Source organism: Lepidothrix coronata, unplaced genomic scaffold, assembly GCF_001604755.1.
Source record: "Lepidothrix coronata isolate B3197 unplaced genomic scaffold, Lepidothrix_coronata-1.0 Scaffold226, whole genome shotgun sequence".
NCBI lineage: Eukaryota > Metazoa > Chordata > Aves > Passeriformes > Pipridae > Lepidothrix > Lepidothrix coronata.
The window spans coordinates 1,062,919-1,086,168 of NW_016690406.1; the positions used below are offsets into that span (position 1 = coordinate 1,062,919).

At 41.1% G+C, this 23,250-nt stretch overlaps 2 protein-coding genes across 2 annotated transcripts in view; one reads left to right on the forward strand and one right to left on the reverse strand.

Annotated features, from left to right (window-relative positions):
* The window catches only part of SLC35A5 (solute carrier family 35 member A5), a 66,520-nt gene that overhangs the window by 28,208 nt on the left and 15,062 nt on the right, over nt 1-23,250 (reverse strand). The window lies entirely within an intron of this gene.
* Nucleotides 1,566-22,849, forward strand: CCDC80 (coiled-coil domain containing 80). The gene is made up of 8 exons (XM_017833987.1): nt 1,566-2,183; nt 2,548-4,448; nt 8,444-8,600; nt 13,248-13,384; nt 14,001-14,149; nt 17,380-17,483; nt 19,057-19,137; nt 21,819-22,849. Exons 2-8 carry the CDS (start codon nt 2,556-2,558, stop codon nt 22,163-22,165), a joined length of 2,868 nt encoding a protein of 955 aa, XP_017689476.1. The 5' UTR covers nt 1,566-2,183; nt 2,548-2,555; the 3' UTR covers nt 22,166-22,849.

Genomic DNA, 23,250 nt, shown 5'->3' on the forward strand with positions numbered 1-23,250 from the left:
CTGTCATCATATACTGAGTGTGTTTTCCTTGGCATCATTAGACCTGTGCAGATGAGTGATGTTTTGCCTCTGTATGGTTTCAAATTATTACAAAACCCAATAAAATTGAAGTAATTTAATTTTTAAAATTAATTTACCCCAAATTAAATACTTGGCTTCAGGTCAATTCTTTTTAAATCTTCGTAGTAAAACTGGTTGAAATATAGAAATAACACCCATATTTTTAATTACAGTTTCTTTTAAATGTCACAATGAAACTGTAATTTTTAAAGACATTTTTTCCTTGTCAAGATTAACAAATGAGCAGACTTGACACTAATTTAAGCAAAAAATGTTACCCGCCCTTGCTCTGCAGAACTCAGTTTTGTGATCCTTATATGAGGTACAGTCCCCTTACCTCCCAGTGGATGTAGGATAGGATATTATATGCTGGAAGAGGCTGAGCATTTTTGCCCTCAAGTTCATGTGAGCACAGGTATTCAGCATCCTCCCCTACCTCCCAGGCAAACCACTAACCACACAACCCAAACTGTGGACACATATTGGTGAAATCACTACTAATATTTATCAGTGCATTAGAAGACTTAGAGTAAAAATGAAGAAAATAAGAAAAGAGAGAAAGAAAAGGAAGGGTTTTTTCTTTGAAACATTGATTTCAAGGGAAGCAGAAGGTGTACCTTCACTTTCAGCCAATATAACAAAGGTCAAATCCAGTGTGTTATCACAAAAATGTAACAGCATCTCTGTAAATAAGCAAAACCCTGGAAAACAGTAAAAGTAGTATTAAGGTCTTGGATTTTTTCAGGTGTTACCTATCAACTAAAATTAAGCAGTGTTTTACACTGAAGGTGCAGGGCACACTCTGAAGCCAGTGTGAATCAGTTAAAGACCAGGTGTTGGCAGCACAGACGTGCCAGTTTACGTCAGCTCAATAGAATGGTGTCGTTTACACCATAAAGGGAGAGCAAAGGACATGACCCTGCCTTTAGCCTTGTCTCTGTAGGTATTTTTGTACCTTTTCTCTTTTTTTTTTTTCACTGCTAGTGCACATTCATGGGAAATACATATGACCCTAATTTCAGTACAGTAGTAAACAAGCTGATATCTCTTTAAAAACTACAAACAAACAGCTATGCCCATATGATGTTTGCAGGAAAGAATATACTGACACACGGAAAGACTTGAAAGAGAAATTGGTTGGAAAATGAAGAGAAAATGGATTTCACTGAGGAACTCTCAGAAAGCAACAAAAAAGAAGGAAAGGGGGAACAGGAGGCAGAAATTAGGAGGTTAAAAAATAATAATTCTTAAACACCAGAGCTGTTATTGATACTGATGGAGAAATGCACTTCTCACAGGACTATTTTTTTATCCAACTAGTGTCCGTTAAATGGGAGGAAAGAGAAAGCTGGGCTTGGAGAACACCAGGGAGCTGGGATGCGTGAAGGAAAGAGTTAAGGCTGGAGTCACCCTCTCTGAAGTGCTCTGTGATGCTGTGCAGTGTTTCAGCCCCCTGAGCCTTCCTCCTCCTCCCTCCCTGTGTCAGACTGGGGAGGAGGCGGGTTCTGCTGAGCTGTTAAATCCTGAGTGAAGTTTCCCCCATTTCCAGTGGCCACCGTTGTCTGAGGCGGGTTCGGAGCAGGGCTGGGGTTGCCCTGACATTTCTGGGACCACCGCCAGCCAAGAAGAAAAAAAGACGAGTGTTTTACAATTTGCTTTTGTCAAAGTGTGGAGAAAGGGGAAAGAGAAGCGTCCTTTCTTTTTTTTTCAGCATCACATTCCTGTGTTTTTCTTCAGCCTGGAAAATATATTAGTGCTGGTGCTTTCCTCTCTGGAAACAAAGGAGCTAAACGGGACTGAGGAAGCAAGGAGTGGGAAGGGAAGTATAAAACAGAGAGACTTGGAGCAGCCAGGAGTTCCCTTTCCTTAAATGAAATCCCTGCCTGTGTGGATAACCGGCACAGCAAAAATCCAGACTTGCAGGTAAATGGAGAAGCAGAGATCACAAAGGAAATTTCCACTAACCTCATCCTGCTTGTCAAGAAGGTGAAGAAGAGAGTTAAAAGATACACAAGACAGGCTCTGGAACCTGTTGGGCTGTGCAAAGATAAATCACTAAGCAGCAGCAAAGCTGTATGGTCTCCTTTTAAAGGAAAAAGACGTGAAACCTCATCTCTGGAAGTGTAAGTTTCAAGTCAACTTCTTGGCTTTCTGCTCTAGGTACGGGACCCTTTCTCTGTGTGTCTGCATGTGTGTATAGTGAGAGCATGAGCGAGACAGAGAGAGAGAAGGATGCAGATCACAGTGTCCTTTTGGATAGACAATATCATGTTACAGAAGGATGATCTCATTTTTTCATAAAATTGTATTTTTCCAAAAATAACTGTAAAATGTACAAAGCCACTAGGGCAGGACTGAGGTGTAATCAGCACTTATAAATCACAAAAACCAGCCAGCCTATGCTTTGCTTTTTTTATCACTTGTGCAAGGTATCATCATACTGTTACCACCTAACTTTTTCTTTTTCTCCTCCCCCTCCTTATACAGATTGCACAATGAACTGGAGGCCAGCTCTCAGCTTAGCCCTGCTGTGGGCAGCATGGCTAGTGTGTGGCTCTGAGAAGACAGAGAGGCTGGCAGAGAGAGGGAGCCATGGAGTAAGGAAAGTGCCTCTGGCTTACAGGGCTTCAAGCAGTGTCCTAAGAAGGTCTGGAGCATCCCTGAGGAATTCAAGTCCAAATCCTCAACACCCTGTCTCCAAGAGGGATTCTTCCACACCTCCAAAACCACCTGCCAATCTCCTCCAAGGGGAAGCACGTTCCCAGGCCAGGGGCATGGGGACCAGAATGAGATGGGTACAGAGACTCACAGCTGCAGCCAAATACTCCAACTCTGAGATGATTAAGGATGAAGGGATATCCTCTGCCTCACAGTCACGAGTGGTACGTTTCCCTTCAGGGTCAAGTTCTCCCAATGTCTTGGCCAGCTTTGCAGGGAAAAATCGGGTGTGGATCATTTCTGCCCCCCATGCCTCTGAGGGCTACTACCGGCTCATGATGAGCCTGCTGAAAAATGATGTTTACTGTGAACTGGCCGAGAGGCACATCCAGCAGATTGTGTTGTTCCATGAAGAAGGGGAAGAAGGGGGAAAAGTCAGAAGGATAACCAATGAAGGAAAAATCCTGGAACAGCCACTAGATCCTGCCCTCATCCCTAAGCTCATGAGCTTTCTGAAACTGGAGAAAGGGAAATTTGGCATGGTACTGTTGAAGAAAACTCTGCAGGTAGAGGAAAGGTATCCTTATCCAGTCAGGCTAGAGGCCATGTACGAAGTCATTGATCAGAACCCCATAAGAAAAATTGAGAAGATGAGGCAGAAGGGCTTCATCCAGACTTGCAAAGCAGCTGGGGTAGAGGGGCAAGTGGTTGAGGAAGGCAATACTGGGGGCAGCACCCAGCCTACCCCTGGTGGTGAACATGCCCAGGTGTCAGCAAGGAAGGAGGAGCCAAGGAAGAACAATAATCAGCCAATAAGAACCAAAACAGTGAGGAAACCAATGACAACCACAGTGGCCACTCCTCTGCCTACAGTAAGGACCACTACTCTCCCTCCCACCACCACAACTACTCGTGCCACCACCCATGCGGTGACAACAGCAAGCCGGTCTACGACAACTACACCCCTCCCCACCACACAGAGGACCTGGACCACAAAGTCACATTCCACCACAGAGTACCACAGGCTGCCAGTAGCCCCTGATGCCACCACTCCACGAGTCACAGCCTCTGAGGACTTCTACTCTCCTGTGTGGAAAGCAAACCGCAGGGACCGTCAGCGCGGACAGTCGGAGAAACAACAGGCAGCCACACGGAAACCAAACAAAGCTGCCCGCTATGACAGTTCCACAGAAGTCCCAACGGCTCCCTCAGTGCACTATACAAAGGCAAATGTGGGTAGATTTAAAGATAACCGAACAGATAGAAAGGACTATAACCATAGGGACCTGAATGTCACACCAGGGCAACACAAACCAATTAAGACTAAACCACCAAAAAAGAAGGCCCAAGAAAAGATACTGAGTAATGAATATGAGGATAAATATGACCCGAGCAAGCCTGCTAGTTCCCATTTAGAGGAACAGTTTGCAGTGGGAAATATTCCCCCAAAGAAAGGAAAAGAATCAAAGAAGCATGAGCGAATGGATAAACCTGAGAAGAAGAAGAAGAAGGACAGACCTGACAAGCAGCAGAAGAGTGAAAAGCAGTCCAAGAAGGACAAAGCTGAGAAAAAGAGCAAGCAGGACAAAGACCGCAGCAAGAAGAATAAGAAGGGGAGCAGGACTGAAAATGAGGATTTTCCCAAGCCAAATAAGAAGCCTTTCCTACAGCCTCCCAGAAAATCAGCAACCAACCTCCTGGAATATTTTGAAGGCAAAAGGCGGCTCATTGTAAGTAACTTGTTCATCTGAATCTTATTACCTAAATGAAGTCATATCTCCCTCCTGGCAGGAATATGTGGAACTGTAAGTTTATGGTGGTTTTATATTACTCTTTTTGGTGCTTTTGTTCAAGAGGTAAAATTTCTAGACCCAAACAACCATATTCAACATGGAAGGTTTTGCAGACTCATATTGGAAATCTTATATGCAGCAACCAAAAACTAAACTAAAACCTCTTCCCAGTCACCTCCATGAGCCACCATATAGCCATCAGATTATCTTATTTCCAGTGGATATGTAGGTGTCAGGATCTGTATCAGTATGATCAATAAAATGAGGTTCCAGTGTGGATTACACCCATTCACCACTTTAGGGAACTTGCCAATGTTACCACATTTCAATGCTCAGCATGTCCTGCCAGCTGGCACACCTGCTTCATATTGGTGCTGGTGTCCTAAAACTGGAAGCAAGCCAGGTGTTTTGGCAATACTAGTGCATGTCTGACTGAAGATATGCACAAAGGCTTGTGATCAGATGCCCTGAGGGATGGGGAACTTGGGATTAAGATCTAATGGGAATTTGGCATTCAGATCTCCTAGACATCTTCAGAGGTCCTGTGCAGAATTTATTTTGGTTTGGTTTTGTTCTCCTGCTGTTTTTATTAAACAATAACACTATAATAAGTTTTCAGGTCTGAGAGTTTCAGCGTGATCTGGAGTTACTTGTCCCTGGGTTTAATAGTGCTGTATGTTTTTCTAACTACTTATCATAAAAACCACTTCACCTGGGACAGGAAACAGTTCGAGTTGTAATAGAAATGTTTTTTCTGGCAGATGGGACATATCCTGAAGGGTACACTTCGAAAAACAGTTATTTAAAAATATTATTGTGGAAGCTGATTTTTTTTGCAATTATTCTACTGCAAGCTGGCCTGTTTCAGAGTTATTGTCTGATAGTCAGTGTCAAAACACACCTTTGACTTTCATGCTCCATATTCCAATACAAATAGCTAAAATGCCAAGCTAAGATGCCAAGTTAAGATTCCAGCCACTGGAATTTAATTAATTATTCTGCTGATGATTCATGGACCTGAACAGTAGGCAACTTTCTTCTCCTCCCCTCCATTCTTCCAGCTGTAGGGCTAGCACTGGAAGTGGAAAAAAGCCATATATTTGAAAAATTTGAACTTGACTAAATTTTGCAAATAATATCTCTTAGTTACTTGTTAAATAATATTTAGCCAAATGAAAAGCTCGAGAAATTATGCAAAAGTTGGGATCTTTGACATTTGGTCTCAATGTTGTGACTTTCAAGAATATGTGTAGCATCAGGACAAATAAAAACAAACTTGGAAAAAAAGAGCCAAAAGCAGAGCTCACAGATGTCAGGCTGCTAATTCATTACACCACCGCAGTCCTGGCAACTTAAAGGGTTGTCTGAAATTTGAACCTTCTGATACTAGGCCACTTCTCAGCTGGATCTCCAAGAAAAGAGTTGCACAATCTCAGGTTGTCAGGCCAAAACTCACTGAAGACATATGACTATGCCACGCTGCACTTCACTTTTCCAGAACCTAAAATCATCCTCAGCCTTGGCGAATAGGTTTGATTTGGTTATTAGTAAAAGGAGTGGCTGAACTCTACTATCTCTTTGCCATGAATGGAACATGTGGAAAAAAGAGAACTTCTCAAGATTCTTTGAACCCACACATATGCCTGTTTGCATCCCTTCCTATCAAACTGCTCTGTTCCATTAGGGTCAGTCCCTCCAGTTAGATGAACTCTATCATTCATGAGTCTTTAAACCCTCCCCTGGAGACTTAAGCCACACTGCTGCAGAAGTGTCTCTAAGCAATTTTTTCCCTCTTGCTTTTGCATCTTTCAGATGCCTTAATAGACTGGTTCCCAAGGACATTGCTTCAGTCCTTTTCCAAAGGTCTTTTGAGAGGGACATGGGTTTTTAAGTTCTAGATCATTAAGGATTTAAGATTTCAGAGTGAATTTCAAACATCCAGATTTTTGAAAGCTATTCTGGGTTAAGTTCAAGTAATGACAAATATAGGTCCCAGGTGCAGAAACTAAAAAAAAAAAGGTATCGATTTTGAGTCCTGTAGCCCCATCTGTCTATAATGGAGCTTTTATTGCAGTCATACTAATGTTGAGAAATTTTGGCTTAGTGAGTTTGGGTTCTTTGTTTATTTCCCTGTGGTGATGAAATGCAGACTGACAGTTTATATAGCAGCCTCCCAGTACCTAAAGGGAGCATATAAAGAAAAGAGAGAGTGGAAGCTGTGGATACCCCAACCCTGGAAGTGTTCAAAGCTAGGCTGGATGGGGTTTTGAGCAACCTAGTTTAATGGAAGGTGCCCCTGCCCATGGCAGAGCGGTTGGAATTCGGGGATCTTGAAGGTCCCTTCCAACCCAAACCATTCTGTGATTCCACAATGCAAACACAGACAGATATAGCGTATATAATGCCTGGGTTAAAACAGTCCTGGCACAAAGCTGTGATTTGCAGTTTGCTTTGCCTCTTAAATGATCCCTGCTTTGTTCTACAAGGTTTGATGAAGCAGATCAAATTCAGGCCTGCCTCTGCTTCCCAGCTTATGACCTCCAAAACTAGGAGGACAATACAAAACCCATGGTCTGGTTTTGATCTCAGTCCTCAAATCCTTTTCATGACTCTTTTTCGTTCCGTTTAAGCATTTCTATGCCATTTAAAAGCAACGTGCTACATGCTATAGCCCAGAAATCAAATCCTCTTTGTGTCTGACTCTCATTCACCTTCATGTTCTAGTGTTGTAGTTGTGCCAGGGGCCTTTGCATAAATGAGAGACAGATCTTATAAGCCCAGAAATATATTTTACATTTCAGTAAATTGATGAATTGGATTTATAAAGAGTGTATCATAAAAATTAACCTCCAGGCCCTACAAACTTCAGAAGGCTGCTAGAAAATGATTCCACCTGTTACAGACTAAAGCATAAGTTTGCAATTGAAGGATTCTGGTGATTATTTGTGACCTTAAACCATAAAATTTGGATCCAGATTCCAGCTCCCTTTATGTTTGGGGGATCAGTGGCAGGTGGTTGATTGCAGTTCACTGCTGCTAGTCAAAAGGATTACACTGCTAGAGCTGCAGCATCCCTAGCCACCTTCTGCTAGAAACTGCTGCATAGGACCACCAAATGGTGTTACACACGCACACCTTCCCTGGGATATTTGCATCCCAGTCGCTGATGAAGGATCTAAGTCACGTGCTTTAAATTTTTTATAAGTTAAATCTTTGCAATTCTTAGAGGGCTTTGAAATAAGTACTACAAACCATACAGAGTTTTTATACTTTTGTTGTTGTAATTATTCCTCTTCTTCCTCTCCCCCCATAGCTGTGTCTTCTAGCAAATATAAGTCCCAAAAGACAACAAAATGGCTTAGAACAAACAAAAGCTAAATAAGCCACTTTCAGATGAGATCACAGTGGCTTAGCAAGTTTTCAAGGTCTTCTTATATGGCCATCAGTTACATAAGTATTCATGTAGCCCTATTCACTCACCCCTTGACAGAAAAAATAGCCACTGGGAGCCCTGCCTGGACCATGGGATAAGGCCAGAGCGGCTGCCATGTTCCCAGCGCTCCCACTGTGAGTGAGTAACAGGAATCCTAGATTCATGGCACCACTGAAGGCTGTGAGGGGGACCTGGTAGGACTGGTAGGGCAAGGGATAATAGGAAAGCATACGGTGTTCTGTAAAATCCAATGCTTTCTTCTACCAGAATTGTGGAGAGACAGTGGAGGAGCTTATGCAACCAGCTAGACATGCTTCCAAAAGTTTTCCTGTGGCTGATTGAACACCTTTGGGTTAGGCCTGGGCCTGAAGGCAAAATAAATAACAGCTTTATGAGAAAGAGAGCCCAATTTGCAAACAGTGACTATTTCTCCTTCAGTAAAATACTCATCTGCTTCATTCCTTATACTAAACAAGCTTTTATCTCTGCCACCAACCAGCTGATCACAACCCCCAAGGCGGACAACACCATGTACGTACAGCAGCGAGACGAGTATCTGGAGAGCTTCTGCAAGATGGCAACGAGGAAGATCTCAGTCATTACAATTTTTGGCACCATGAACAACAGCAGCATGAAAATTGACCACTTCCAGCTAGGTTCTTTTTTTTTTCTTTTAATGATTTCTTTACATCTCATGGGCACAATATAGACAGCAAAGGAAGAAATCTCCCCAGCTTGGGTCAAAAACTAAGCAGGATCTGTTGCTGTGGTCCAGTTGACTTTCAAACCCATTCCTCCTCCTTCCATGCTAACTACCTCCCTGTTATATTTACATAACTGTCTCTGGTATTTTCCATGGTTAGGTTTCCAGTGCTGTAACTTGAGCACCTTCAGCTTTCTTTGTGGGAATTCTTAAAGCCAGTAAAACAGTGGAACAGTGAAAAGGTGGAAAGAAAATGAGATTAGGGCATGGGACAGAAAGAGGAAATTAGGCTGAGCTCTACCAATATCCTGAATACCAACCTCACTGTCCAGCTTAAAGACTGCACTAATACAATGCCTTCCTGCCCTTGGTTTTTGCAAGACATCAGCCATGGGTGGCTAGATACTTAAAGAAACTGACTGTTGTCATGAAGGAGAGAAGATTGGGGGTAGGAAACACTGAAGGGAATTGTTTGAGAGTATATTAAAAAATTGGCCCAAGTTAATCCCATTTTGAAGTTCAACATCATTATCTCCCCACTGCCATATAATATTTTCTCATGCCTTTGTACTCCTCACAGGGTCCTGGAATTCTTTATTCTTCAGAGGCGTACACTAGTTAAACCCAGGACAGAGTAGGGTGATAGTTAGAACCTTTGCCATGAGTTCCTTTCTTTTGCAAGATCAGCCCCCACAGCAAGGAGAGGTCCAGGTGCATTTTCCTCTCTGTTTTGGTAAACAGGTATTATTTTTAGAAGATTTCAACCACAGCCTCTAGGTATGGACAACCTTAAAAATTTGCATCAGCATACCTGATATTTAAAGATTTACCATTTGAAGCCCTATCACCTCTCTTTCCCTGTGAAACAAGATACCCATCACTGTGACTGCTTATTGCTGGCTATTGTAAAGAGGTTCATCTCATTGGAGCCAGAGGTTTTGGAGGCACTATAATCAGACTGCACAGGACCTGCAAAGTAGCTCATTCAGACATATTTAGTGCCACCTTCTTTACATACAGAGTTCCCATACAGACAGGTGACACTGGGGATCCATTTCTCTTAGGCAGCTTTGAAACAACTGCTCTCAGTGTTCAGGTCCTGGGGAAGCACTCACCAAAGCCAGTGAGAACCATTCCTATCATAATAATAATGTTTGGACAAAGATTTCGGGTCCCAGTCCAGCAAAGCACTTAAGCTTAGGTGTCTCTTGAATCATGTGCAATATGTCATTGCTGTCTGCATCTAAAAGTTAACAGCACTGTGAATGCTTTGCTGGATGAAGCTGAAGAAATACAAATATTCTACAATTCTATTCTACAAATAGAATAAAAGCTGTTAGTTTTGCTTATAAGTCCACCACAGCTTTCCCCTCAAAGTTCATCTGGTTTTACCAAACTTTGGGGAGAGATGTGTGACAGAACAGAAAGCTCAGGACCACACCAGCTCCAGGGTGTTGCAGGTTGGGCATATAACTGGCCAGAAGATCACAGATTTATGTCTGGCTTCCAGCTGTGCCTCTGCTACTCTCAGAGGGACAGGACCTAACAGGGGACCTAGCCTTGTGTTCCTGAATGACAGTGAGCCACAAATCCTGCCAGACTGTCCATTTGTGCACCTCCATGACAAATCGGGAGCAGTACAGGATTTTCCACATCAGGCCAAGGTTACTCAAGGACACTTTTTGTGTAACTAGACCCATCTGCCTGTCAGTGGACTGCTTAGGGTTATATTTAGCTTCTAGTCTGGCTAATAAACAGATATTGACTCTGACATAGACCATACTCTTTCAGTTCCAAACTTAACCTACATCCAAACTTTCCCCAAACCACATGACTGTATATAACAGCTGAATTCTCACAGAAGAAATTATATTGTTCAAGAAATTCAGGAAACTTAGAGGGGTATAGGTTAAGCCTTACATGAAGTTCATCTTATAGTGCTGCTCAAAACACCAAATCCTGAGCTTTTTAGAAAGTTCAAATAATACAAACATCTTTCTGTTCTACCTCTCCTTCTCCCCTACCCTTCCTGTTTGCATGGCATCTTCAAGACTCACTCTGTTACCACCAGAGGCAGCAAAAGTTTCTCCTAAGAAACGTTTTGTTCACAGCATACATGCTATAGTGGGAAGCCTGAGCACCCAGCATGATGAGGTCTGCTCAGAGTGCTGCATCTTGGATTGCAATACAAACAGACAACAACAGAAAAGTCCACAGAAAAGACTTTTCACTTGAAATTTCAAACACATTTAGAACTAGTGAATGAAAGAGCTCATTGACACTGGCCAAGATCAGCTCATAGTGAAACCAAAGAGTATTTCCCAGTTTCCCACTGGAATAACACAAAAGCTGAGTGTCACTTCTAAACAGTAACTCATCTTCCCAGCCTGTCTAGCTGCCAAAGATATATGGAGAAACATTTCCACACTCTTTCAATGACCTTTCTAGAAAAAGCAAAGGGAGTGAGAATTTTGCAGGTAGCAGCAGACAGTCTCAACTCCTGTGGTTTGTCATGCTGAACCCAGATGTCCTTCATGAGGTTCAGGTCAGGGACAAGTAGTGAATTGGAAAGAGGCAATTAGATTAAATTATTTTTTTTTCTCCATAGAAATCACTTCCAAGTTTGGAAGGCAGGCCAGCCTTTGTGGCATTATTTTTTTCCTTGAAACATTTTTCTGTATCACACTCTGTAATTTAATTTTCTTCTTTTTATCATAAGTTTTGAAAGAAGATCTCCCAACAACGAAACTCTAAAGTGCTAACTTCATACTGTTATCTAGAGTATAGAGCAGAAGAGTGCCATGGGTTGGTTGGTCTAAGGTACTGCTGTACATCAAATTTCACAATAACAATTTTTGCACTATTCTACCTCCATCTAGGCCAATGAGATAATTTTTGCTTTTAAATATGATTCTTTCGTCTGCGTTTTAATGGTCATGCTTGCCATTAGTAACATGTAAACCTCACTTATGAAGCACTGATACGTGATTTACATATGTTTTATGAAGTGAATAACCAACTAGCATATGCAGCAACCCACCCAATGGGAAATTGATAACATTGCCTGTTAATTCTTTACAAAACTTTCAACTGAGGTACATATATCCATAAAAAACCATATATATTACATCTATAGCTTGATTAGTATAACCAAATTTTAACATTTGCTGGCTTGGCTTTTATTCTGTAAGAAGAGGGTTCAAAGTGTGAAACCTAAAGGTCAGATTCTGATTCAGATATTTTCCCAAAATTTTAATTCAGAAGTTTCATTCAGTCTATACACAGATTGGACCTACTGCAAATTTTGAAACAGCCTTAAAGGCTATGGATGTTTAAAAAATTAGTTAGAATGCTTTGTTGTATAATGCATCAATTATTTTCTGTTGCTGTGTGATCAACTTGGATAATCAATCTCATCTCTATTTTCTGGTGAATAATTATGGAGCGGGGGACTGGCAAGTTGTACCTCTGGATTTTACCTCTTGATCACCTCTCATGTCTCTGACTTCAGGCAGGTCACTTAAGCCATGGCTGGGATTTCTGAGATTATGAATATTAATACTCATAGTGGTGTCAGAGGGTATAGACAAGTAATGTTTGCAGGGAGCTCTTGGGTGCCCAGGTGACATTTCCCTTTGTGTGTGATTTAGTTTGTCTCTAGTTTTCCAGGCCCACGGTTGCATACGGAGGCTTGTTCCAGCACTGTTGCAGTTATATAGGACTGTGCTGGATGCTGGAGCTGAGGCTGAGCTGATGACAGGGAGGCTTTCAGGACATGACCCCAATACACCCCGGTTCCATGGGAAGTAAGGAACCTCAGTACCTCCACAGGCTTGTCTTCAAATCTCTGTCTTCAGAGGTCTTTTTCTCTTCAAATGTTTAGGAATGTTTTCCTGGGGTGGAGCACTGACTAGGTACAAAACATTCTCAGAATTAAGGTTTGGTCTGTCAGGGTGCTAGAATAGGAAAGACATCAGCACACAGATGGAGGAGGGAGTGCCAAAGCAGGGTCTATAGAGAGGTGTGCTGTTAGGACTGCAGCATTCAAAACACACTAACCAGTTTCTGATTTCTTGTAGTCACTAAACTTTGCATGTAATTTTTTTAAGACTGGCAAGGTTAACTCTAGTGTCCTGGCCAACCTCAAGCTGTTCTAGCTATATTTTACTGACCTAAATTATCCATGCTGTTTCATTTGCACATGGTGCACATTGTCAAAATTTCTACTGTCTTTTCCAGAAACGGCTGCATTTCAGGAGCTGGTGAAATGATTAGTACATGCATATACATGAATGAGATAATACCAAAAAAATCTAAAAGATCTTTCCAGGCAAAAGGAAGATTTTTCAAAAGAATGAAGAAACGTTAAATATTGAAGTGCACATGCCCTAGGATAGACTGATTTTCAAAGAATATTGGTACCGAAAACTGGACAGTTAAAAGTCATAATACCATACTGATGGTTTTTAATATCTTGACTATGCAGCAGGAAGAAGGCTTCTGGGAAATTAATTTTCCCCTTTCTTTCAAGTTTGAAATTAATGGCAGAGTGCTGTGTGATTCCACAACTATTTTTATTTCTCCTTTGTCTCACATTAAGATAATGAAAAGCCCATGAAAGTGATAGAGGATGAAGACCTTGTGGACCAGCAGCTCATCAGTGAGTTGAGGAAAGAATATGGGATGACCTACAATGACTTTTTCATGGTGCTTACAGACATTGACATGAAGGTCAAGGTGAGGTTTCAACTCTTCAAAGAAAAGGCATTGAAATAATATGAAAAAAAATAATTTTCAGGAAATTACATTGCAGCCTTTTACGTGAAGTACATAAGAGACCGATGCTGGACTTGGTCATTGTTGGGAGACAAGAAAAAGAGCCGCAAGAAATTTTCAGGAATTTTGTAGCTATCTTCATTTTCTGCGCTTAGGGGATTTCAGGAATTGTGGATTTCTGCTGGAATGGTGAGGAACAGGACCCCCAGCTGACAGGGGTTTTAATGTAGTACCCAGCATTCTAAAGCATGCAGTTTGGCCACTCAAAGGGATGCCAGCACAGTGCATATGGACAATCCTCTAGTTGAATGGCCTGACAGAAGAATATAATGATAATTTTTTGCCTGCAATGTCCTGGCCTTATCACATTGGGCAAATACTGAAAATATGCCACTTCCAAAGGGCAGTCTGACTGCAAAAGCAATAATATTTTCCATGGTTTCTAACATGTTTTAGGCTTTGTTACCTGTGTGTAAATAGGACTACTTGAATCTCTATATTCCTATGGTGCTGTGATGCATGCAGAAAGGCTGCTAATATGAGCATCCTTATATCATCTGGTTTTTTTTCTTAACAGCAATATTATGAAGTACCCATAGCAATGAAGTCTGTGTTTGATTTGATTGACACCTTCCAGTCACGAATTAAAGACATGGAAAGACAGAAAAAAGAGGGCATTGTCTGCAAAGAAGATAAGAAGCAATCCCTTGAGAGCTTCTTATCCAGGTATTATCTTCTGTTCTTATCTGCTGCTAGTTCTACTGATTATTGTTTTACAGGAAAAATACCCATATGACTATTTCTGTGATTTTTAAATATAGATTACTCAGTATTTACAGTGTTAAGCAAATAGAGAGACACAGCCAGAACCGAATACAGTCTTGCACAGAATACTGGAAGTCAAGAAGGATGTTTCCTGACTGACTGCACCTTCTTTGGACACTGACTTTCAGTACCTCAGTTCCTCCCATCATGACATGGAGATGATAACACTGATTTACATTAGAAGAGCAAATAAGGATTAATTCACAGATGTTAGCTCAGTGCTTTGAAAGTATGAAGCACAGTGTTTATGTGTTTTGATCATCAACCATCCCAATCTCATTAATCCCATTCTAATCCCTTCCATGTACTTCAAATCAGCAATTAATTCTCTGTAACTTCCTTTTTATCCTGCTTGAGATAACAGTTGGTCTTGCCCAGCATTAGTCATGCATATTATTAAAGGTCTGGCAGATGTCTCTTGCAAAATGTTTGAGAGACCTTTTGCAGAAAGAGAGTTTTGTTTATGCAATCTCTATATGCCATATTATTGCTCTACTTGTGAGACCTAAATTCTAGGCAATAAATATGTCTGGACTGTGGGAATTCAGATCCACAGAAGAGCTGTGCAGCTACAGCCCTCTCTGTCACAGGATAATTTACAGGAAATTAAGGTTACCCTATCACTCACTCTAGGTAGGCTTTGCCTGTTATAACTGCATCCTCCTCACATACTGTTGGAATCCGTGGGAATACACCATTAATGCCAGATGGCTTTAAAAATAACTGAGGCAGCACATTGGATTCTGATGAGGGAGGAAAGGAGCAACAAGTAAATGAATAGGTTGTTGGTTCATAAACATTTTAAAATTCTATGGCCACTTCAACAGAAAGGGAACCTTTAACAAGATCCACCCCACCCACCTCACCACCTCCTGTTTAGGTCTCAGTGATTCATCCCCAAGACCACCAAGAAGAACCACAGTTTGGAAACAGCTGATCAACACAAGAAAGAGGCTTGTATTCTGGAAAGGGATGGGCCCCAAATCCTTCTTTGCTTGGAAATCGCCCTAGCAATAAACACACATTAGAAAAACAGGTCCAAAAATTACAGAATGTTGCATCTATAAACAGAACTTGCACTGCACAGAATGTATTTGTTGTCTGTGAAAGAAGCATCAGGCTTTAAATATTGAGTAGACTTCTCTAGCAACATTAACTGGTCAGATTCCCAGCAAGATTCATTCCAGCTTTGTCCGAGGTTATGTTCCCAGTTGAACAAGAGCCCTGGCATCATCTCCCTGGTGTTGCTCATTGGAGAGGTCAGTTATAATAACGCAAATATTGTTCTTAAGAAGCCTGGCTGGCATGAAAGGAGACCATGAGAGCCAGAGCCGGCTTGAGTAATGCTTAAAATCCACATGTGTAAGGAGGAAGACCTTGAGTTTGGGAGGGAGGTCTCCTGTAACAGTGGGGACAACACTGGCTGTACTGCTCTCTGGGCTCACAAATCAGAACAGAGTGCAAAGCAGCTAGAAGAGGAAGAAAGGATGTACACAGGAAAGGTATGGCAGATTTGTCAGGAGTATTGGTCCATGGCTTCTGATGTCAGAAATAAGGCATCAGTCTGTATGTTAGTGTTGGTGAAGCAGCAGCTGTGACAGACCAACTGAATTAATTTCTCAGTAAAACATAGGCCCAGACAAGCACACCAAGTATACAGATTGCCTGGAGTGAGGGAATAAAGAGCTTGAGTGGCTTTCAACACTTTTCAGCTCTGTGCATCTCTGAAGGAGATAATTAAAAAAATAGGAAGCAATTTAGGAGCATCTCAAAGAAACTCACAGTTTTGCCCTAGGCAAAATATGATCCAACATCTACTTTCTCAGTCACTGTTCATATGTAGCCAGGTGCTTTTCTATACAAAATATCACAAAGATTATTTTGTTACACATTTTCAGAATAATGACACAAAATTTCCCTCCTTTCCTTCACATCACATATGTGATTCTTAATGCTTCTCATTCCTGTTCACATAACTGTACACATACACGTCTTTGCTGTTCCTCCTGGGAAAGATTAAAATTGGCGTGGTTTGCTTTTCAAGGATTTAATTTTTAATTGTAAAAATACATAGAAGTATCAATCAACAAGACAAAGACATCAGTATACACTGCTCTTTTAACAACTTATTCTGTGACTGAGCAAGTTTCACCATATCTTCAGCTTCTCTCAAGTGAAGTAGAATTGACCTATTGCATTATCTCTTATTTTGAGATCTTCACATGGTGCTGCAGAAAAGCAGGCTATTATTATAACAGAGTAACATCTGCATCCATTTAAAAGATCATTTCCTGCTATAAAAATATCTCTGCAGCTTTGCAAATTCCTATAAATCTGTTTTCTTTAGGTTAACTGGAGAAGTATCTATATTCAAAAAAGAAGTTGTTGAGGGAGTATTTAAATCCCCTAGAGTTAGAATTTTTAAAGGTTTCAAGTGTCCTTACGGTACTGCCTTTCCTTGACAGGAAAATGGAAGGACCTTTTTGTGCAAAATCTTTGTTAGATGGTGCAGCCCCTACTAAAGAAATATTTCAAGGTTTATCTTATTGCCCCATGCATGCCTTACATAGCCATAGGCTCACACAACCACATACTTATAAGCAAGCTCAGATTTAAAGCCCTGTTAAAGGTATTTGGAGCAAATGTGGTACAGGAAAAAAAAGGAGGTCAGTGATTATTTACACAGAAGTATGAGTTATGTCTGAAATGAAGATACACCCTAATTCTCAGACAGCCCTTGAACTGCAAAATAACTGTGCAGTTCCAGCAGTGGTGACTGACGTAAAAGCTAAATGTCTAGTGAGGAATTCCACAGGAATCTTTCTCTCTTAAATACACACTTCTCTGCATTGCTGTAACTACTGAAGGGGGCTTTGAGCAAAGATTGTGAGCTTTGAAATGTTTGTTTGGTGAAGCAGTGGCACTGCAGGTGTTTCTATGACAGTTTTGGAACTGCAAAATTCAAACCAAGCTTTACCTTCTCCCAGTGACAGACAGAACTGGGAATATTTCCCATTCAGCTGTTACTGACAAGTTGTGAGAGGTATGACATGTCTCAGACTACAGCAAATGAAAATGCTGAGACAATTTGAGTCACATGTCATGACCATGCCCTGTCACTCTCTTTTCAGGTTCCGATGGAGAAGGAGGCTGGTAGTGATCTCTGCTCCCAGTGATGAAGATTGGGCTTATTCCCAGCAGCTTGCTGCTCTCAGCGGACAAGCCTGCAATTTTGGTGAGTCAAAAGAAATTATATTATTGCTCCCCCAAACCACATCCTTCCTGATGATGTGATGCATTCCATTGCTGAAGTCTGAACATAGACAGTCTGAGGAGTCTGATAACTGAAAAGTTTCCTCCAAATTCAAACAGAAAAAGTTTGTTAAGCAGGTAGTACAGCACACTGACAGCTAAACAAAGTGTTCCATGGAATCATTTGTGTGAGGCAGAAGTGCTCCAAAGCTTCTCTCCAGGCTTGTACTTCAGGAGAACAATAGTATTTTCTTTTTTGTACTGCACAAATGAACAACATAAATAAAATGCTTTGGGAAAGGAAGATCCTGTAACATCCAGCTCAGAACTGGGCCAGGTATCAGAGAGATGCACGGACATAAGGGTTTTTTTTTTCTTTTCCTTGCTGCTTCATTGCCCAAACAGGTAAAAATATTAATGGAAGCCACTTTAATCCAATAAAGGCCCTCCCAGACCCATAACTAGGTACTTAATGATCCAACTACATAGTCAGTGGAGAGACATGGGCTCCTCCAGCAGGCAACTAAGAGCAAGACCCAGAAACACTCTTCTGTCTTTTCATAATGAAAAGAGAGACTTACTCGTTAAGTTCCTAGAAATGCCAGTACCATACAGGGTGTAGACTTGACTCCCACAATAGAATGAAACAGGTTCCATTCAACAGCTGCTATATCACTACATTCCAATTACACCTGAAGGGAGATCTGCATAGTATCATTGTTCATTCATAGTCACCTGGCTTTCATTCAGAGCATCAGTGTCATCTCATTTCGTAACTACCAAAGTAAACTGCAACATGGACCACTGTAAAATGCTTTCTGAAGAATGGAATGTAACCAAAACAGTTATTATCCCCACCCTTTTAGGGACAGCTTGAAGGAGATCCAGTGAGTTTCTAAAGCCTTTGTCAACATGTGTTTTAACTAAGTGGTATGTTTCCAAGCATCTTACTTCCAAGTTGTAAAACAGTTACATCAAAGATTTTTTAGATTGTACAGATGCATTTTACATGAGCAGTTTCTGCCATCCCTAAGGTCTTTCTTCAAAGCAGAGGCAAAAGTCCAAGCCTCTGTGCAGCACAAATGAAAGAAGTGAGTACCTGTCATAAGCTATTTCCCTCACTCAGAGTTTAACTGGGATAGATTATATTGCCTCTAAATAATTTGTTGCAGTGTGTATGACAAGTAAAAGCTTTACTAGTGAACAAAACAGTGCAGAAACATTACAGATTTGGAGAACGGCCTCTGCAATTTACTGGCATATCTGATGCTTGTATCCCTATGCTACAGAACCACAGCACCACACTGCTGTCCTTGGGACACCAGCAACTGCTTTTATGCAACTGATTCATGATTCATGCAACACACCCCTGTGTTTGGGACAGGTGATGTGACTGGCAGGGACTCCACAGAAATCAGTAACTCTTCCTTCTAGAGGGCTGGCTGAGACTGGGCCCTAATTTAGCAAGCACAGACCTGGCTGATGAAACTGAAATCTGCCCAAGGATGAACAGAAAGATCTGGTCTGACTCACAGTCTTCTGTATTTCCTCCACAGGTCTGCGCCACATAACTATTCTCAAACTGCTAGGACTTGGAGAAGATATCGGAGGCGTCTTAGAGTTGTATCCAATTAATGGTAAGCAACAGTTACCAGTTTCTTCAGTACTACCCATGAAGGGCATTACACAGTGCTGAGTGCTTCTTTGCTGTAATTTCTTTAGAGGGATTAACAGTTTTTCTCTTTTGTTTTGTTTCTTTTAAGAGATAAGATGACACAAAACCAAACAAAAAGCTTTCTTAGTGTTTCTGTGCTAAACCTTATACAGGTTCTTCAGGACGTAAAAGCACAAATATCTAGAAGCTAACTCACACTTTTATCTCTCACCTAAATTTACATTCCCCAGTACACTCCTCTGCCAGCCTTGCTGTCAAAGGGATGTCTGTGTCTTTTACATGCTCAAGAGTTTGCAGGGCTAACAGATTCTCAGATTCTCCTATATGGGTCCCTCATTCAGCAGATTCTCCTATATGGGTCCCTCATTCATATTCATAGAACGGCTTGGAGTGAATAGAACCTCTTAAAGATCATCAAGTTCTAACCCCCTGCCATAGGCATGGACATCTTTCACTTGATTGGGTTGCTCAAACCCCCATCTAACCTGGCCTTGAACTCTTCCAGAGATGGGGCATCCATCTGGGCAATCTGCTCCTGTGTCACACCTCCCTTATCCTAAAAAATCTCTTCCTTAAATCAAATCTAAATCTACCCTCTTTCAGTTTAAAACTATTACCCCCTGTCTTGTCTCTATGAGCCCTGGTAAAAAGTCTTTCTTTCTCTGTCTTTCCTATAAGTACCCCTTAAGTATTCCACTTGCATCTCAGCAGGCTACTTCAAGTAGATATTCTCAGGAGAGGTCACTGCCAGGGTACTTTTCAAATGCTACGGGTTCCTCTACTACCTAATCCAAACAACTGTCTCCATCAGTAGAAGAACAGAGACAGAAAGGAGCTCATTTATCCCATCTCTGTTCCAACTGCTTGCTCTGTGCATGAAAGCATCCTAGTCCTTCTATGGCACAGGAACATTAAGTCCATGTATAAGAACAAATAAGAACAGAAGAAGCAAATGTCGCACTTCTTCCATCAACGTTCTTGCAGCCTCTGCTTATTTTTCACCGAAGGCTTCATGATCTTGGTTATAGTTCCTATAAAGATCAAGAGTCCTCTTTTCTATGTACTTGTCTAATGTCCCTTTGATCCATGTTAACTCCTAGCATGTGTTCTCCTGTGAGAACCTCTACAGAGGTACCTTTTATCTGTCCTGAATATGACCCCCGTAGCTTTGTTTGATGCCCCTTATTTCTTGTGTAGGGAAAAAGGTAAACATTTAACTCCTATCCATCCCTGTAGTGACATTCACAATTCTGCAGACCTCTCTCAACCCATCGACATGACAGATTGCAGTCCCCACTTACTTGGACATAAAATCATACAGAGTTGATTCCCAATCTGCGATCAACCTTGCTGCCTTTCTGACTTTTTTTTCCCAGTTCTACTGCAGAGAGGTGAGAGAACCAGAATTTCATGCAGTGCTTAAGATGCACACAAACAACGGGTTTCCATAGTAGCATAATAATACTGTTTTGTTATTATTTTCCTCATGGTTTATAACATCTGGTTTTGCTTTTGGTCATTAGTGAGCACTGAACTAGCCTTTCATGAAACTCCTTCACAGCCCTAAGATCTCACTGCCGAGTGGTGATGGTCAATCTTCATCATTTCTTATGGGGAGTCAGAAAAATTTTCACCATGTGTATCTCTTCAATCTGAATAGAATTTCTTCTCTAATTTTACTAATCAGTCACACAGTCTTACAAGGATCTTCTGCAATGCCTCACATCCTCAGTATACTTCACATCCTCAGTATACTTCCTAACCTCCATCCTCATACCTTATGTGCATTATTTACAAATACACTGACCAGCACCAGTCCCAGCAAAATCACAGAACTTCACTGATGACCTCCCTCCATTCCAGGTGATCATTCACTCCCACCTTGTTTCTGCTTTTCAACTAAACCATCAAAGTACCTTTTGAAGCCTTCTGGAAATCCACTTAATCTGTAACAGCCAGGCCACCCTTAACCACCTGCTTGCTGACCTCCTTCAGAGAATCTCAAATCTGTAAGGCAGGATGCCACTCTGTAAGCATTCAGCTGCCAAGCCAACTATGTATATATGTGCCCACTGATCTTAGTTGTGTTATAGTCTCTACTCATTTACCCAACACAGACTTCACACTTAAAAGCTTGGAGTTCACCAGATTTGCACTAGAACATGTACTTTGAAGTGGACATGACATCTACCACACCTCACATATCATGAGTGAGGTTCTATAATGCCATTAATGACCAGCAAATTCATCCTTCAGTTCTTCTATCACGCTTCAATTCTTGTGATTTCTTTCACCACAACTGTTGTTCACATATGCCTTCTGCAATACATGAATTGGTGACACAAGCTGCATAGTAGTCAAAGAAGTTGGGTGACAAAAAGATGTACCACACTACAGTAGCTTCAGCCTAGAGAAAAAGGACAAGTTTACTAAATCTAACAAAACTGTTAAAAATACATCCTTAGTTCACAGTAGAGCAACTTCATTTTGGATCCAGGAAATCCTGAACGTGTAAATTACAAGCACCTTACATTGCCAACTGTTGGCCTGTATCCTATCTCATGTTGCTAACTCGCTTACCTACAAACCATCATCACTGCTTAAACAAAACATTAATGCTGATTTTATGTGATCACTTTCTAGGAAGCTCAACTGTAGACCGAGAAGACATCCCAGCTAACTTGGTGAAAGACATCCGAAATTATTTTCAAATTAGCCCAGAATATTTCTCCATGCTTCTAGTGGGGAAAGATGGAAACGTCAAGTCCTGGTATCCTTCTCCAATGTGGTCTATGGCGATTGTGTATGACCTGATTGATTCCATGCAGCTTCGGCGACAGGAGATGACAATTCAGCAGTCGCTGGGCATGCAGTGCCCAGATGATGAGTACGGTGGGTATGGCTACCACAGCTACCACCAGGGATACCAGGAAGGTTACCAAGATGACTACCGTCACCACGGGAGTTACCACCATGGATATCCATATTGAAAAGGGCAACTTAGCCTCTGACTGCCCCCTGTCTGCCTTCTAATAGCTATCCAAGCAATACACGGCCAGTTGCAGAAAGTCTTCCCAGGCCAACTAGATATCCACACCTCGTTCTTCTACTGTTCAATCAAGGGACTTTGGTCATTTGCCTTCTCAAAAAAACGCAGAAGCCTTTACAGTGAAGCAATTCAAACCAGTAGTATTGAAGCTTTAAACAATAAAGACTCCTTTATATTTTTAAACCTTTATAAACAAAGGCCATCAGCAGGTGCTGTTTGTATTAAAACCAAACAAAAAAACCCCCACAGCCCCAGTCTATGGGCACTGCGGTAGGACAGGACACAAACTGTCCAACAAACGTTGCAATGTGCTTTTTAGTATTTTTTCTAAGGAGAAAAAAAAATAAGTATATTTATTGGAAAGTGAGATTTCATTATGCTTATGGAGAAGCAAAAGATCACACTTCAGGTCTCCCCCAGAAAAGGAAAATTTAAGAAAGAAGTATGAGGCATGCTCTTTAAAAATAACAACAACAATAAAATCTTTTTGAAACACTTTGTTTAAAAAGACAGCACCCCTTCTACAGTGTATTAATATTGTAATTAGCTGACTTTATCAACGAAAATAAGATTTATGGCTATGGCAGAATTTGCTCCAATACAATATAAAGTTCTTAACTACAAAGCTTACTGCATAACCATTTATTCTTTTAATTGGAGTCCCTCTTCTCTTAGGTCCTGCCCATCTCACAACTAAATCCAAGTTAATGAGAGCTAAATGGAAACACCAACCAGAGTTAGCATTGTCTGAAATACAGAAAACTGAAAAGCATTATTTTTATCAGAAAACAAAATCTCATTCACATATATTTTAAATGAGTTGTAACTAGCTCTCTATAATAATGCTTTTAATTAAACTATTACTCTAAATTTCAAATTTTCTTTTACCTCTTCTTCTCATACCCTCCCCCATAAAAGTGATCTAGATTAAATATTTATAAAACTATCTGAGATTAATTTGATCTGCTAAACCATCTCTATTTTTGGCACACTTTCTGAAATGGTTTTCTTCTCCCTTCTTATGGG

Excerpts from the sequence above, each read along its gene's own strand:
- CCDC80 (XM_017833987.1), top strand. The coding sequence starts at position 2,556 with ATGAACTGGAGGCCAGCTCTCAGCTTAGCCCTGCTGTGGGCAGCATGG. Across the intron at positions 4,449-8,443 it reads AAGGCAAAAGGCGGCTCATT|CTGATCACAACCCCCAAGGC; the intron begins GTAAGTAACTTG and ends GCCACCAACCAG. Across the intron at positions 13,385-14,000 it reads ACATTGACATGAAGGTCAAG|CAATATTATGAAGTACCCAT; the intron begins GTGAGGTTTCAA and ends TTTTCTTAACAG.